At 39.7% G+C, this 18450-nt stretch overlaps 1 protein-coding gene across 1 annotated transcript in view; it reads left to right on the top strand.

Moving 5' to 3' along the window:
* veph1 (ventricular zone expressed PH domain-containing 1) overlaps positions 1-18450 on the top strand; it is a 166450-nt gene that overhangs the window by 23593 nt on the left and 124407 nt on the right. Inside the window, exon 4 of the mRNA XM_036585135.1 lies at positions 8979-9153. Within this exon, the coding sequence (XP_036441028.1) occupies positions 8979-9153 (175 nt within the window). The remainder of the gene's footprint in view (positions 1-8978; positions 9154-18450) is intronic.

Below are 18450 nucleotides of genomic sequence, written 5' to 3'. Positions count from 1 at the left end.
ATTTTATTAAAAGGGCAGCTATATAAAGTCATTGTTGAGCAGCATTCAGGTATTTGAAGCTGCTGATGTCTCTTAAGTCTCAAGAACCTCTCGATGCAGGATCCTCCACAGGCTGGCAGCTCTGCATAAGCTGTATTTTGGCCTCCCTAAGCAAAGCTCACAAAGAGAAACACTTGGATTGGGCTCAGAAATACATGAAGACTCATTTTGACAGTTTTATTCACAGTTGAATGCCATGCCACACTGGATAGTTTAGTTGGATGGAGTTTTAGACAGTTGGTGAATGACCACCCTCTTCCAATAAAACTGCAATGTCAGCAAGGAGGTGGTGGAGTGATGATTTGGGCCGGAATGTTAAGAAGTGAGATAGTAGGTCCCTTTAGAGTCCCTGATGGTCTTAAAATAACCTCTGCAAGAGGTCTGTGGAGTTCCTAACCAACCATTTTCTGCCATGATGTAAGAATAAGCACTGTGCCTTCTGAAATAAAATAATTTTCATGCAGGACAATGCACCATCCCATGCTGCAAAAACACCATTGGCTGCTATGGCTGCCTTCAGTCCCTGACCTCAATCCTATTGAGAACCCTTAAAAGGAAAATCTCTGAGGGTGGGCATCAGTAAACCTCGAAACAGCGGCTCTTGGAAGCAATACTGGCATCTTCAAATCATATCCAAGCAGAAAATATACATGGACGTACAGGTTCAATGGATATGAGAATAGTTAATCTTAGAGAAGGGCTCATATATCAAGATCTAACTTGATCTGTAAATATAATTTTTAATTTAACTTGTTTTTATTTTTTTGGAAAACGATCTGTCCATGCAGCAAATGACAGATTTCTATCTGCAATGATATGAATGTCATTAAGACCCACTGAATGTTTTCAAAAAACTGCATTCTGCATAATAATTTTAACATATTTTGTGTTCTTTTCAAAATATTAATAAAGCCATTGCCAATATCAGTACTTCCACTTGTAATCACATCCACACTTAATATAATTATTAAAATAAAATAAAAACAAAATTTAAAAAGCCTTTAACTTTCGGACTGTTCAGAAAAAACAAACAAAAATGGCATGTGCATAATAATTTAGTGTAGTATTGGTGCCAATATTTAAATACTGAAATCACTATCTGGGTATTTGTTAGATTTCATTATGAGGAGACAGAAAACAAACAGGCATAAACAAATCATTGAAACGGCTGAACAATGTGTTGAGTCCTAAAGTCTGAGACCCACATTGAAAATCAGATATTTTTCCATATATACCTGGAAACCATGTGACCATCTTCAGGACTTTGCACTAAAAGGTCAGATCTTTTTTAGTCTTATTCCTTCCATTGAAATGACTCTCCAGAGGATTTGATCTACTGATCAGAGGCTTTTAGACAAACTTATGGAATCAGCCAGAAATGAACCCAATACCATTCGCCAAACTAAACGGGCTGTAAGATGCTTTACAGACTGGCTGGAACAAAACAACATTAATACTGATGCAGCAAAAAATGACAAAACTGAGCTAAACTTGATATTGTGGCAGTTTTATTGGCTCAGTCTGATTTGGTCAGACTCTGAAGATCAGATTACACGTTTGGTGAATGGTGTTGGGTTCATTTCTGGCTGATTCCAGGTTGTTTAGCTGTTCTTCTGTCATAGCTGCGACTGAAAAGCTGCTCAGTGGTGATGACAGTTTGGGAATTTAGTGTAAGGAGCTGGAGAACGAACTGCCGGCTGTGCAGCGAGTGGGCGGAGCTCGTTACTCTGATGCAGCAACAAGCTGCTCGTTAAGGAACTATAATTTGGTGAAGGAACTGCGAACATTAAAACATATTAAACGCCGCGTTCACGGCCCAGTTTATTAATTTATTACTGTATTTATTGAACTGTTGTATAAAAGCAATAGAACACTCGAGGAGTGTGTCATCACTATAATATCACAGCTGTGATGATCTACGGCGACCAAATCACAGCCGTGATGTTATTTCATGATAATACACTCCCTCTCGGGTTCTATTGCTTAAATATCATTGGTGATGAAAGACGTTGTATTAAATTAGGAAGAAATCCAAGATAGAAGCATTTTCTCCAGTGGTCTCAGACTTTTGGAGCCCACTCTATATTTATTCCATTATTCTTTGCGGCTCCAAAACTTGAGCCCCTAAACATTAGCATGTTTCCAAGTGTGTGTCGCTAAGGACATGATTGAGAAGGCAGAGCTAACTAGGCTAACTCATTTATCGCTGACTAGGCACACCTACCTTGTATTTACTCTCATTGTCCATTTTATCAGCTTCACTTACTATATAGGTGCACTTTGTAGTTCTACAGTTACAGACTGTGGTCCATCTGTTTCTCTGATACTTTGTTAGCCCCCTTTTACCCTGTTCTTCAGTGGTCAGGACCCCCATGGACCCTCACAGAGCAGGTACTATTTGGGTGGTGGATCATTCTCAGCACTGCAATAACACAGACGTGGTGGTGGTGTGTTAGTGTGTGTTGTTCTGGTATGAGTGGATCAGACACAGCAGTGCTGCTGGAGTTTTTAAACACCTCAGCGTCACTGCTGGACTGAGAATAGTCCACCAACCAAAAATATCCAGCCATCAGCGTCCTGTGGGCAGCATCCTGTGACCACTGATTAAGGACTAGAGGATGACCAACACAAACTGTGCAGCAGCAGATGAGCTATCGTCTCTGACTTTACATCTACAAGGTGGACCGACAAGGTAGGAGTGTCTAATAGAGTGGACAGTGAGTGGACACGGTGTTTAAAAACTCCAGCAGCACTGCTGTGTCTGATCCACTCAGACCAGCACAACACACACTAACACACCACCACCATGTCAGTGTTACTGCAGTGCTGAGAATGATCCACCACCCAAATAATGCCTGGTCTGTGGTGGTCCTTTGGGGGTCCTGGCCACTGAAGAACATCCCTATCCCTCTGCCCGTCCTTGTATGAATAGTTTTCTTCTGTTCCAGCTTTTTTCCCTCTCCTTTCACCCACTCTGTCTCTCACCCTTCTCTTTATGAGTCGCTTATGAATATTTGACTGAGACGTAGAGGGAGCAGAGTGAGAGAGGTGCATGCTGGGTAAAGGAGAGATCAGTATTCATTAGAGAGCCACCCTGGGACAGTTCAGTCGGGCGCCTGAATTCTTCTGAGCTATTTGTGGAAGGAGCCTTTGATCTGAGCGGAAGCCAGATATTGAAGTGACTGCTTTATAATGAGATACATTTTTTTTGTGAGTTTTTCGGCGCTGCTGTTGCTTTGAAAATTCTGGTCGGGATGTTCAGGGACTTTTTCCCAGTGGACATGACGCTGAGTGGCAGCTCTGCCGTGAAAAAGAGAGAAATCTCTCTTAATTTAGTGTGGAAATGCTGGTTTGCCCTTTAGCTATTGATACTGTTTCTGTATAGGAGACCATTTTTGGAATGACTGCACATATATGGAGCTTTTAACCGAATAAAGTTAAAAAATAATAATAAAAAATATAATAGTAGTAATGGGTCATTCTACAGAGACGTCCATTTTTGTGTCCCTAGCATTTACAGATATATTACACTTAAAAACATGTTCGGGTTACAATTTATTTATGTTTTAAAATAAAACAATAAGTTATTTTAATAATTACACCTTCTTGAGCCTCAATTTAGCAATATTGGTTTTTAAATCAATCATATAGAATTCCAAGCACCACAGAAGAGCTCATCCCTACAGTCATGTGTGAAGAGTTTCAACTACAATAATCTATACAAGACTATGAAATATATGATTTAAATAACATAAAGAAAACAAATGCCAAATAAATATTATAAAATATATAATGAAAGTCCCCAGGAGTCGTGTTACTGGTGTTACTGCATAAATAAAATCTCTTATTTTGTAATAAAAGTCACACTGATGACATCACTTGACTTCCTTTACCCTGTTTTCTGAGGGCATGGTGAGTCCACTGTGTCTTTCAGTTATCAGAGATTTTCTCATTTAGCTCATGATTTCATATGAAGCTTTTAGCTGAAGTCACTGGTGTGGCCGACTTTATTCTGAGGTAACTGTAAAAAAATAGAATACAAATGGATTCAATTCCATATTTTAGTGGATATTCCATGATTGACAACATGTGGTTTGATGCTCTGTAGCAGCCATTTTGTAAAATGCATTGTTCTCTGGTGTTTCCTTTCTTATGTGTAACACCAATGAGGATCAGTAACACCAGTGACTCTAATGGACAGATAGAAAAGTGGACGTTTCTGTAGAATGACCCAAATAGTGAGTATTTAAACTCAATGCATTAATAGAGATATTAATAAGCTAAAAATATACAAAATCATAATTTATAGGGTACTTTCTGCAATTAAGTAACTTTTTTGTGTTTTAATATAAAATATGATTTCGTGTGTGCACAGCTGTTCATAGCTGTGTTTACTAGTCATGTACAGACTAGTGTTTTTGAATTCTGCTCAAAATTAGTTAAAATTGTCAGTAGCCGAGTTTATCAGTAGTATGTGCATTAAAATCTGTAGAATTATGTATTTATTTTTACATAGAAAAGCAACAAAAGATGAAAACTTTTGCACATGACTGTATATATGGGTTTGTATACTGTTCTTTATTCATTTTCATATTTATATTAGTATTAGGTAAGTTCTGTTCTTGTATTCAATATTGGCTCCAAAAGCATTGAAGCGTTGCTAAAACATATCAAGATTTATTAATATAACAGTGAATATGTTTTGAGTTGGCTATCTGTCTGTCTAAAAGGTGTTTTCTGGCCTAGAACTAGCGTTTAATATCTTATTTGTTATGTTATTTATCCCCCAGCCTCATGATTTTGTAGAATATTCATGTTTTTAGTCCATCAGTGTTGTTTTACTACATTACCCAGCATGCATTATGCAAATTCATTATCGGGAATCCCTGCAGCACTCAAATCCTGATTGCTAGCTCCTGAGCCAGCAGCTAATAAATACATCTAATAAATTTACACCGACCAGGCATAACATTATGACCACCTCCTTGTTTCTACACTCGTTGTCCATTTTATCAGCTCCACTTACTATATAGGTGCACTTTGTAGTTCTACAGTTACAGACTGTAATTGTAGAATTACAGTGTAGTGCTGAGAATGATCTACCACCCTAACAGTACCTGCTCTGTGAGGGTCCATGGGGGCCCTGACCACTGAAGAACAGGGTAAAAGGGGGCTAACAAAGTATGCAGAGAAACAGATGGACTACAGTCTGTAACTGTAGAACTACAAAGTGGACCTATATAGTAAGTGGAGCTGATAAAATGGACAATGAGCGTAGAAACAAGGAGGTGGTCATAATGTTATGCCTGATCGGTGATTGTGCTAGCGGTCATTAGTGATACAGCTTCATAATTCAGAAATAATTCAGTTAAAGAATTTCAAAACAGGCCACAAACCACTTGTAGTCTTTCACAATGTACTTCATCCTTCAGAATGCATCATCAGAAGGGGGTTTTCTGTGGCTTTTAACCAGGAAATCTCAAGAGACTTGGGTGGGGTGACTGTAGGACACCAGCAGGCATGTCTACAATAAATAAAGCAAAGGCTGAAGTTTTCATTTTGACCAGAGTGTCTCTTTAAGTGAAAGTCATAAACTTGGGAATTTACAGTCAACATTGATGCATAAAACTAACTTTTTTCTTACAATTTGGATGTGTTTAATGTTTGGAGTCGTACATTAGAGGCAGGATAATACATATTGGCTTGATTTGGGCTATGCAGAGTACAAATTAATGCTACTTTGAGCACCTCTGTATTGAAGGAAAAAACTTTTTCCGCAATATATGATGGAATATTTACCGATGTGGCAATTCACACAGGGTGAAAATATCCTGGGGTAATTTCTATGGTGTGTTTAATAACATGTAAAAGCAACAGAGTGTAGGATGGGAATAAAGTCACTGAGAAACACTGGTAATAATTATGTTACCCCACCAACTCATGTAAAAGTAACCCCATCTGAATAGTACTTCTGAATAGAACCTTAAAACGGCTGCAAGGCAAACAGTCCAAAATATGAACAATACATATAATGAGAATAAATATAATGAGAATGAGGTAAAAGTTAGTCATGAATTCATTTGCATTGGGACTTATTTTTCAAAATTTCTGCATTCTTTATTCATTTAGATGCAAACACAGTCATTCAGAGCGTATTGGTGTGAAACGATTCATTGTAGAGAAACTTACTGGCTCTGATTTCTTTACACTGGTGGTGATAGGAACCAGAGGTCATGATGTCTACAATGCAAATATAGCCATTTTATTTACTAAACCAAAACCACCAGTGAAGCAACACATCTTCTGAAATTTTATATGTAACGTTGATGATGGTAAAGTCATCATAAATCTGAAAAAAAGTTTTATTTGTGGACTATTTTGCCTTATAAAACCCTGCATGTATCCCTCCACCATAAATGGATGTTAAAATGTGTTTTAGGCTAAGATTATATTTCAAAACTATAGTCTAAAATAGCGCTTCCGGTATCGAGCAGCATATTCATGACTATTACATGTAACCATTTTGTGTGATGTAGCTTTTAGAAGCATCAGACGTCTGGTTCCTATCACCACCACTGAATAATTCTGACTTGGTAAGTTTCTCTAGAATGGAGTATTTCATATCAAATCACTCTGAATGACTTTGTTTACATCTTAACAAATGAGTTGTGCAGAAATTTTGAAAAATCTGTGGAATTCCCCTTCAATTCAGGTAAGTTCACTACATGTACTCTTGGGGGCGCCAGAGCATTTCACATGACACTCTTACTAAAACTCTAGCCATGGTGTTCATCTGGTCTGCTTTTCTTCAGTCACCTTATTATTCTGATACCAGTGTTTATGTAAAACGAGCACACGTCACTCAGCAAAGCCAGATTGTTGTCTCTGGATTTGTGCCTCACATTTGTAGAATTATCTTGGGTGTCCTTTGGTTGAAACAAACTTGTTTTGGTCCATTTGTGATCGTTCAGAAGAATGAAACCGCTGATTTGGTGAGTCAGTTGTCCTGGGGTGTGCAGTAAGCCCCACTAATGAAACTGATGCGTCATATTCTAAACACCTGGTTAAAAACAAGAGGCAGTTTTTGTTCAGCCTGTTTCTCTGAAGGCAGAGTCTTATTTGTTAGTCAGACAAATTTAGTCCAACTGTTGGTGTAGATTTAAAGGGCAATTCCACAGATTTTAAAAAATCTCTCTTTAATTAAGTCACTAAAATGTTAAAGTCAGAGTGATTTGATGTGAAATGCCTTGTGAGTCAGAATTGTTCACAGTGGTGGTGATAGAAACCAGACGTCTGAAGTATTTAATGCCTCTTAAAGCTCCCTCACAGAAGGTTATCAGATGAAATGGTTACGTATGCAGACATTGTTTTATGATAGTATTAAGATAAGACTTCTTATCTTAATACTGTCAGTACTACATTTGTTTCTAATACTTCTCAGTGGAGGGGTATATTGAGGGTGTTGTAGGGCAAAATAGCCCCCATAGGAAACTCAGATTTTCCACTATTTTACTATCATGAACATTAAAAACTTGGAATACATGTGTGGGTTCACTGATTGTTTTGGATAGTAAATAAAATGGCTATATTTGTGTTGTAGTCATGGTGACCCCTGGTTCCTATCACCACCACTGTAAAGAAATTAGAGTCTGTAAGTTTCTCTACAATAGACCATTTCACATCAAACCACTCTGAAAGACTCTGTTTACATCTCAAAGATTGAATTCTGGAGAATAGTTTGAAAAATTAGTGGAACTCCCCAGCCAGGCTAATTTGGAATTAATAAATGGACCTCACAGCTCACAGTTTGGGCACATTACGGCCCAGTCCCATTTCACCCCTTGCCTCTACCACTGAGCCCTTAGCCTTCAGTTTGCACGTTCAAGTCTAGGGGTAGGGTGTCCCGATTTTTGTTGAGATAGAGGGGTAGGGCGAAGTGTTCGGGCTAAATGGTCCTCCAAACAGAGGTTTTTCAGACGCACAGTCCAGAGTCCAAAGATTTTCTCTTAGAAATTACGATAACCACTATATTAGCTTAGTTTAATGTTGTTTCAATGTATTATGGTCGTTTTCTTCATAACAAGCATAAAAAATCACTAGTATGCTGGCTAACTTTCACGTTCCACCTTAAATAGTCCAGCAGTTCTGACGCCTGAAGTGCCAGAATGTAACAGCTACTTCATTTAAGGCAGAACAGGAACATTCAAACAAGAAGCTGCGAATATCTGACTTCAGCTTCATATCACTGAAGAATTAGGGGTGGGTGATAATAAATAATTGCCCCCCTCTTTGAAGGCATATGATTGCCTAAATGTAACTAAAGCCCGGCAGTGAGGAGCTGAACTTTACCCTCCTCTGCTGTCACTGCAGACTGGCAGGGTCTCCTACAGAGCAGCGCTAGTAGCTGTTAATGAAGTGATGCTCTTTTTATTTGAGGGTCCCATTTCGTAGGGGAAGATCTCAACCACCACCCATTGTAACTCAGTTCCAAGGGGCAAAGTGACACTCGAAAACAAGGGGTAGAGGTAAAAATAAGAAAAGGGATTGGACCGAGCAATGGATGCTCATCAATTGTATCAGAACTTCATGCCTAAAGCACCAAAAATTTGCCTCAGGCCACATCAAGTTGTTCAGTAATCTCTAGTAGACTTACTTATATGCTGTCTGACACTGTATGGTGCTTCATTACCTACAAAAATGGACAAAAGTGTGGACAAAATACAGGCTTCAGCGTGGCTTCTACCACTGTGTTTAGCTATGTTACATATTTTTTTTTCACATTTTAACAGCATCAGAAACCATTTAATGAAGTGTATTTGAGAATAGTTACATTAGCCTCGTAGTTTCAGTGGAGTAAAGTACCAGACTTCAGACACTAAGCATCTAATCGGCTGCAATCAGGGTAAAAGGGGTAAATGTCCACCTGTTATTCTCTGCAGAACTATAACCGGGCTCCAGTGATGGCCCTTGCGGTTCCGGTGGCGGTGCGCTTCCTGCAGCAGGGGAACCGGGAACTGAGCCGGAACATGTCCAGTTACCTGTCGCTGGCTGCCATCGCCAAGGCTGAGCTCCTCGTCCAACACACGAAGGCCATCACCCTCAGCGTGCTGGGAGGTAGGGTCAAAGAAGGGTCAAATGAGGCTACCAGAGGAATACTGAAGCCTTTGGGGAAACCTTAAGGGAATGCATTAATTCATTTTTATATACAGGCACAAAACGATAATGTCTTGACCTGGTTATTAACCTTTAGAAGTCACATTATACCCAGTGATGCCAAAAACATTTCATATGAATTATTTATCTCTCGTAACTCAACAAAAGTGCGAACTTTAATTTTCACTCCATACCACAACTGTGTTTGCAAGTAGAAAAGGAGATAGTTTGTTATGATTTGAATCTGATGAAAAGTTATTGTTTGTGTCTAGTGTGGTGTTTTATAAATAGAAAAAAGTCCTTTATATTTTTGCCTTGTTTTTGTCATTTTATCACATTACAATGTACAAAAAAGTTGAAAATGCAGGCCTGACCCACCTGTTGATACAGAAAGTAAGTTGAATGTAAATGTAATTCATTATTCAACTAAGTAATTGATTATGCGCTTACAGCACTGTGCAAAAGTCAGACAGTCACATTTATTTAATATCTTCTCAGAACACAAATGTGAGAATTTTCTCTGTGAAAGAATACGATAACTACTGGATTATGATAGTTTAACGTTGTTTCAGTGTATTATGGCCCTTTTCTTCATAACAAACATAAAAAATCTCTAATAGTGTGCTGATGTCTCGGTAGCTAGCCAACTAACTTTCCCGTTCCACCATAAATAGTCCAGCAGTTCTGATGCCTGAAGCCCCAGAATGTAACTGGTGCTCCATTTAAGGTGGAACGGGAAAATTCGAACGAGAAACGACTTCAGCTTCATATCCCTGAAGAATTAGGGGTGGGCGATAATAAATAATTGCCCCCTCTTTGAAGGCATATGATGTCCTAAATGTAACTAAAGCCCAGCAGTGAGGAGTTGAACTTTACCCTCCTCTGCTGTCACTGCAGACTGGCAGGGTCGCCTACAGAGCAGCGCTAGTAGCTGTTAATGAAGTAATGCTCTTTTTATTTGAGGGTCCCATTTATTAGGGGACAATTTAACCACTGTCCCTTGTAGCTCAGTTGCAAGTGGCAAGGTGATACTCAAAAACAAGGGGTAGGGGTGAAAATAAGAAATGGGATTGGGCCTAAACGTTGAATTTTGATATTATATTTATATTTCTTTTTTTGCTGATATTGATAAATAAATTATTTGTACTTGTCATTTTGACTGGGAATTACATAATAGGTGATCTCTGCGTTTTGCACAGTGCTGTATATTACATCTAAATGATATGGAAAAATAGTAATAACAACTCTTGGCTTCTATGGGTTGTGAGCCTCAAATGATTGGGTAACAATACAGCTTTTAAAGGCATGTATGTCCAAGCCATTACATTTCCTCAGACCACTGTTACTTCTTGGCACAAAGGGGGTGCATTATTTTCTCTTGGTAGCTGTGTGAAACAGCAGATTGGGTGAAAGGATGGAAAGAGTGTGATGAAATCAGTGCCATTCTCTCTGAGTCAGCTCGTTTCTGCATTGTGCACTTTATGATAATTGGGAAAGCCTTTCAAAGAGTGTTTTAAAGGGCCTTTTAATGACAGTTGCGAATGACTGTTTGGTTTCCATGGTCATAACCCACCGCAGCCACAAGTGGAGCAGGAAACCTGCGGTCAGAGTTCTGCGCTCCCACCCCACATACAGCAGAGCCAGCAAAGAGGTCCACAACAGGCCATGTTTTATTAAATCCAGTTTGGACTTTTTTGTCCATTTAAATAGGTCATGAATATTGTTCAAGCCTTTTTTCATACTCTGTGAAATCAAGTGACTCAGTGATTGGTGAAGTGACTCAGTAGAGACAGTAGGTGCAGGTTTTCAGACATAGTTTAGGTCTATTTGTTGCTTCCTTAAAGGGCCCATATCATGGAAAACCAGATGTTCCTCATTTATTTTTAATTTTTTGAATAACAGTTTGGTATTACATATAAACGTTGCTTACATTTCAAAATATGCTGTTCACTCACTCATACAGTCCGAAGATGGAAAATAAGCTGCCTGTTTTGAATTCATTGTTTCTGTGATGTCACAAAAAACAGAGGACATTTACATACACTGATCAGGCATAACATTATGACCATATGACCATTGTCCATTTTATCAGCTCCACTTACTATATAGGTGCACTTTGTAGTTCTACAGTTACAGACTGTAGTCCATCTGTTTCTCTGCATACTTTGTTAGCCCCCTTTGACCCTGTTCTTCAGTGGTCAGGACCCCCATGGACCCTCACAGAGCAGGTACTATTTGGGTGGTGGATCATTCTCAGCACTGCAGTAACACTGATGTGGTGGTGGTGTGTTAGTGTGTGTTGTGCTGGTCTGAGTGGATCAGACACAGCAGTGCTGCTGGAGTGTTTAAACACCTCAGTGCCACTGCTGGACTGAGAATAGTCCACCAACCACAAATATCCAGCCAACAGCGTCCTGTGACCACTGATGAAGGACTAGAGGATGACCAACACAAACTGTGCAGCAGAGAAACACATGGACTCCAGTCTGTATTTGTAGAACTACAACTTTTTTGGTACAGTGCTGTTTTTAAATTGTATTATCGTAGTTTCTGTTATCTTTATTATTATTGCTATACATGAAAAATATTCTTTGTGGTTATTAAAAAAGAAAAAAAACACCCCACATCACACAATTTAACCACTTACTGCACTTGTTTTCCACACAGTTCCTTGAATAAGAGGACTCTGTTACCAGCGCAACTGATATTAATCTGCAAAAGTCCCCTCAAAGTTTTTGTTTGCCTGAAAATTTAAGCCTGCAGTTTCACTGTATTCACTCTTCCCGCAGTGAGATGTATTTTAATGAGTCTGTATTGAATTATATTTAAGAGTGAACGATTTATATACACTCTCACCCTCTGCTCTCAGCTGTGTAAACAGAGGAACACCTGGACGGATTGTTTCTTCTGCGAGATAATGACCTCAGCTGGGTGTTTATTGCATTGAGCAAGACCTCCTTCAAATGCAGTAGGAAAATTAAGTACAGAGGAGTATTGCATGTGCATGATTCCTCCAGCCCTAAATAAGCGCAGCTCCATAGAGCTCATGTTATTATAACATTATTGATTTTTCCAAAGGCAACAATAAACAGAAAGCCTGGTGATTAATAATAAGCACCTACAAGTACATTATATGGCCAGAAGTATGTGGACACCTGACCATCACTCTTGTATGAGCCCATTTCAAAACCATTGGCTTTAATATCCATTTGCTTGCCCTTTCCATTTGTGGCCACTTTTCTGGGAAGGCTTTACACAAGATTTCGAGTGTGTCTATAGAAAATTATGACTGTTCAGTTAAAAGAGCACTTGTGAGGTCAGGCACTGATGTTGGTGAAGAGCCTGGCTCACAATTGACATTCCACTTCATCCCAAAGGTGTTCAACGGGGTTGAGGTCAGGGCTCTGTGCAGGCCAAACTCAAGCTATGTCTTTATGGATCCCGCTTTATGCACAGTGGCTCAGTCATGCTTGAACAGGAAAGGGTCTTCCCCAAACTGCTGCCACAAAGTTGGAAGCATATAATTGTCTAAAATGTAGCATTAACATCACTCTTCACTGGAACTAAGGGGCCCAAACCCTGAAAAACAGCCCCAGGCCAATATCCCTCCTCCACCGAACTGTACTATTAGCACAATGCATTCAGGTAGGTAGCGTTCTCCTGTCAACCACTATACTTAGATTTGTCCATCAGCCTGCCAGATGATTCCATCACTCCAAAGAACATTTCCTCTGCTCCACAGTCCAGTGGTGGCGTGCTTTACATCACTCTTGCCGATGCTTGGCATAGCGCATAGTGATCTTAGGCCTCTGTACAGCTGCTCGCCCATGGAAACCCATTTCATGAGGTCGGGATGCACAGTTCTTGTGCTGTTTTTGCAGGTTGTTTCATTAGTGGTACAACAGAGGATAGGCCATTTTTACTGCAGCACTCAGTGGCTCCACTCTGTGAGTTTGTGTGGTCTACTGCTGTTGTTGCTCCTAGAAGCTTCCATTTCAAAGTAATAACACTTACGCAGATCAGGCGTAACATTATGACCACCTCCTTTTTTCTACGCTCACTGTCCATTTTATCAGCTCCACTTACTATATAGGAGCACTTTGTAGTTCTACAATTACAGACTGTAGTCCATCTGTTTCTCTGCATACTTTGTTAGCCCCCTTTTACCCTGTTCTTCAGTGGTCAGGACCCCCATGGACCCTCACAGAGCAGGTACTATTTGGGTGGTGGATCATTCTCAGCACTGCAGTAACACTGACGTGGTGGTGGTGTGTTAGTGTGTGTTGCGCTGGTACGAGTGGATCAGACACAGCAGTGCTGCTGGAGTTTTTAAACACCTCAGTGTCACTGCTGGACTGAGAATAGTCCACCAACCAAAAATATCCAGCCATCAGCGTCCTGTGGGCAGCGTCCTGTGACCACTGATGAAGGACTAGAGGATGACCAACACAAACTGTGCAGCAGCAGATGAGCTATCGTCTCTGACTTTACATCTACAAGGTGGACTGACAAGGTAGGAGTGTCTAATAGAGTGGATAGTGAGTGGACACAACTCTGCAGCACTGCTGTGTCTGATCCACTCGTACCAGCACAACACACACTAACACACCACCACCACGTCAGTGTTACTGCAGTGCTGAGAATGATCCACCACCCAAAGAGTACCTGCTCTGTGAGGGTCCATGGGGGTCCTGACCACTGAAGAACAGGGTAAAAGGGGGCTAACAAAGTATCAGAGAAACAGATGGACTACAGTCTGTAACTGTAGAACTACAAAGTGCACCTATATAGTAAGTGGAGCTGATAAAATGGACAGTGAGCGTAGAAACAAGGAGGTGGTCATAATGTCATGCCTGATTTGTTTACAGTGTTGAGGTCAATATGGTTAAAAGTAAAAACTGTCTAAAAAAGTTTCTTGAAAGAAATGTTGGCAGTTTCCTTCAAGGACATAATCTCATGAGTGTTTTAAGGCAATTTCCAGTTTTATCATTGTTTTGCTTTTCTTTTAAAACCGCTGAGTATTGCTTTTTCAAAATGTGATCTAGTGACAAAGTATCTTGGCTGCTGAAGCAAGAACTTTGTGAAGCCTTGACCCATCTGTTGCTCCACTTCTAAGAACTGTATTGTAGTGAAGGCAGTTCTTAAGCACTCACTGGAGAAATCTCTGTCCAAAGTCCCTTTAGCGGCGCTCATTAGGGACTGTCGTTTAACAGGCCTGGATGACGGACAGTTTGCCTGCAGGGTTCCTCTGATAAAAGGGAGCTGGAAGTGTGTGGTTCCTCTGAACTGCATGGCACTGCAAAGGCAAGACAAAGCTGCTTTCCCAAACTGGGCTAATGAGGGCTGTTAGAAGTTAATCTATAGCAGAGAAAGCCCCCCCCCGCCTCCTCCCCTTGACATTGCTTTCCTGTTTCCACCCCATGTGAGAAAAGGCATCAAACACCCCAGACATTTGTTTGTTTAACAAATGAGGCGGTACCAAGCCAGTGAGTACTAACTGGGCTGTGCTGGGAGTGTGGAAATGTGCCTTGCCAATGCGTTTGTTCAAGGAAAGCCTACAGATTGTAAAAGTGATGGTTTGGCCAAAAATCAATGTGCACATTTTTCCCCTTGCACCAAAACTAGTTAATCCGCCAAGATATGTTTGAATTCTGACATTTGCTTCTTTAGTTTTGTGCTGGAACTTCGAGGCTAATGTAGCCAACAAGTAATGGAAGCTTACATCCCACTATTTAACACCTTTCAAATGACATGCTTAACTCACACCCTTGAATTAAATCAGTGAAAACGGTCAAGTTGTTAAAAGGGAATTTCACTAATTTTTTTCACTATTTTTTTACTAAAGGACAATTTAAATGGTTGAAATATACACAAAAACATGCAGAGTAATTTGATGTGAAATGCTCTGTTCTGGAGAAATGTACTGAGTCAGAATTGTTCACATTGGTGGTGCTAGGATCCAGCTGTCTAAAGAGTTATGGTTATGAATATGCTGCCTGATGTCTGGGTTTTGTGAAGATTTTGGCCTATAATGTGTTTTTAATGGTAGAGAGGCACATGCAGAATGTTGTAAAGTAAATGAATCCCGAAAGAAAATGTATTTTTTTTAGATTTACTAGCTGAATCATTTTGCTGGATGATTGCTTTAAGATAGACATAAAGATAAAGAGATAAAGCTTTAAAGCACAATTCTGCAATGAATCATGGCCAAATTCATTTTTTTGGTGATGGGAACTGGACATCCGAAGAGTTTAATGGCTCTAAAAGCTACATCACAGAAAAATATAGCATGAAATTTTTAAACATATGCTGCCTGATGTCTGGAACAATGTTTTATTACAGTTTTAAGATGGCAAATCTTTGAAATTGCAGTACCCTGGATGCAAATAATATTACTAATAATTTGTTGAATAACCTTTTATTTATTACAGCAGTAAGTCTTTCTAAATGAGTCTTTAATAAAGCCATCACACCTGGACTTACAGTGCCTTATGAAAAATAGGGTAACACTTTCTATGAATGTCGCATTTGTAAGCATCTATAAACACATTTATAACATGTTATAATGCCTTCATAAGGCATTATAAACATGGTTATAATTTTTTTTAAAAAAGAATTACACTGAATTACATTTATAGCCATGTTTATTATACATTATGAATTGTTAATATAATGCATTATAAATAGTGTTAATAACATGTTATACTGTCAGTGCCAAAGAAGTCAGTCCCAGCTTGGAAAGCATAAAGTAAAGACAAATACCAAGCTAACGGTGGTGTACATTAACTTTCCCACATTGGGTAAAACACTGATGGCAGCACTAGTTTAAACTCTGACATTTGAAGCCTGTAATGTGCTTTATTATGTATGTTTTAGTGTTTCAGTAAATCCTTCAGTAAATACTTCAACTTGAAGCCTCACTCTAAACACTGGAGGAGGCTTTAGTACAGTACGCTTCACTTTACTTAGAGCGGACAAATACAACTTGTGAGCTCTTATAATTTGTTATGAACAGTACTTATAATGCATTATGTTAACAATTCATAATGCACAATAAACATGGCTATAACGTGTAATGCATTTTCATAAATATTTATAGCCATGTTTATAATGCCTTATGAATGCATTATAACATGTTATGAATGCGTTTATAGATGCTTACAAAGGTGACATTCATAGAAAGTGTTACCAACAATAGCTCAAGCTCTTGCAAAATTGCAACCATTCTTCGGTTGACTTGGATTTGAGAGTTGGATCATTATTATGTTGGAAGTGGAAATTCATCTTCATCTGCAACTTCCTGACAGAGACCCACACGTTGTGTGGCAAATATCTTCATGTTGGGAGGAAGTCATTATAGCATCTGTCCCAGCTGAAGAGAAGCAGCTCCAAAACATGATGCTCCCACCACCATGCTTCACAGTATGTACAGTGTTCTTTAGTTGATGAGTGGTATTATCATGGCTGATGTTTTATCAGCTCCTAATGGACCATAGATACACCAGGAGGATGCAGTCACGAAAAACATCAGGAACAGCTGAAGGAGTAGCTGATTTTTATTAGGTATTGATCAGAATTAATTTCATTGATGGCAAGTGTATGCTGCTTATCTTTGGACATAATTTTGAACAATGATTTGTCATCTCTGAACTCAGCTCCAGCCCCCATTATAAAAGAGTGTGTAGACGTATGAAACCAGGGTATAATAGTTTTTAATAATTTTTATTTTATTTTATTTATTAGCTTTTCATTTTACTCAGATGGTCCCAAGTTCACAGTATGGAAAATGTACAACATGCATTGAAAGGCACTTTTTACCAGTGGCTGGTTTGGGAAAGCAGCTCTGGCTTGGTTTTGCAGTGCCATGCAGTTCAGAGTAACCGCACATTTCCGGTTCCTTTAATCAGAAGTACCCTGTAGGCAAATTTACCACTTTTTTACCATTATGAATACATATAAAAACAAAGAAGACACATTAAGTTCATCTGACCTTTTGGATAGAAAATAAAATATATATTTGTGTTGTAAACTGACTCCTGGTTCTAATCACCACCAAAGTAAAGAAATTAGAGTTGGTAAGTTTCCCTCCGTCTCTAGTCAGAAGCTTAAAGAAAAAGTATTTACACCAATCTGGCCTTCATGAATGACAAACTCGGCCAAGAGCACCTTACATAATGCCCAGTTGTGAAACCGTCATGGTGACCTCCAATCAACAGTTGCCCTGTTTCTCGAAACCGAAGGCCGAACTGTTGTTGATTGGCCGTGAAAAAGCACAACAATTTGCATTGAAGTGCTGGTGTTGGGATCTGCATGCTGTGCCTTGTGCCCTGTATATTGTCTCCTGGACTCCATTAGGTACCGGTGAGGTGTTGTAACATGCAGTCAGAGAGGAAAGGCTATACAAGCATAAGCACAAATGCTGGCCTGATTTCAAGCTGCACTGCTGATAGAAAACAGATAGCCTTAATTGTTTGAGGAATGTATTGCTTTAACGTTCACTCAAATCTTTGACTCCATCTCTCTTTTTCTGTCCAAATCCACTGTACTGCTCTCACTCTGTTTCTCATTGCATTTTCTTCTGGTCATCTGTCTTTCTTCTTTCTGTTAAGAAGTGACATCATTATTCAGATATGCAGACTTTAGACCTCATCCTGGGATTGAGTATTCAAATGAGGTGTCTGAAGTTTGGAATAAAAAAATGAAATGAATTCTGTATTAGGCAAGTTTTAAGTACAGTGCCGTGACAGTTTCCCCCGTTTTACTTAATTTATTGCATATTTGACTCTTGACTTGACTTGATTTGCCACGCTTCCCTGGATGCCACTTTTCCCCAGTCCTTTTTCTACTGTTGAGTCATGAACACTGGTGACAGGGTGTCGGGCGCCCAAGGCTCATCAATGTGGGAAGGCAGCCAAGGCCACTGCGCCAGAACTGACAGAAGAGCTAGGTAGGTACGTAGGTGGCACATGTTCACACAAATGCCTGGACCCAGTACTTCTTAGCAGAACCTTGCCCAGAACACCCCACTCCCACCACCGACTTGTCTTCTTTCCACAGTGCATCCTGGTGCCATCACTTCCCCAGGTAAACGGTACCCGGCCGCAAAAGGAATCGAGGCTTATCAGACATGGCGACCTCCTTCCATTTCTTCAAGGTCCAGTTCCAACTTGTGCATGCCTATTGAGGGCACCTTTGATAATTCACAAGGGTTAGCATTGGCACTCAGACCAGCCTGAGGCTACGCAACCCCATACACAA

This window comes from Colossoma macropomum, unplaced genomic scaffold (assembly GCF_904425465.1).
Source record: "Colossoma macropomum unplaced genomic scaffold, Colossoma_macropomum, whole genome shotgun sequence".
Lineage (NCBI taxonomy): Eukaryota > Metazoa > Chordata > Actinopteri > Characiformes > Serrasalmidae > Colossoma > Colossoma macropomum.
Note: the sequence above shows the minus strand (reverse complement) of the source record. Positions and strands in the feature narration are given on the sequence as shown.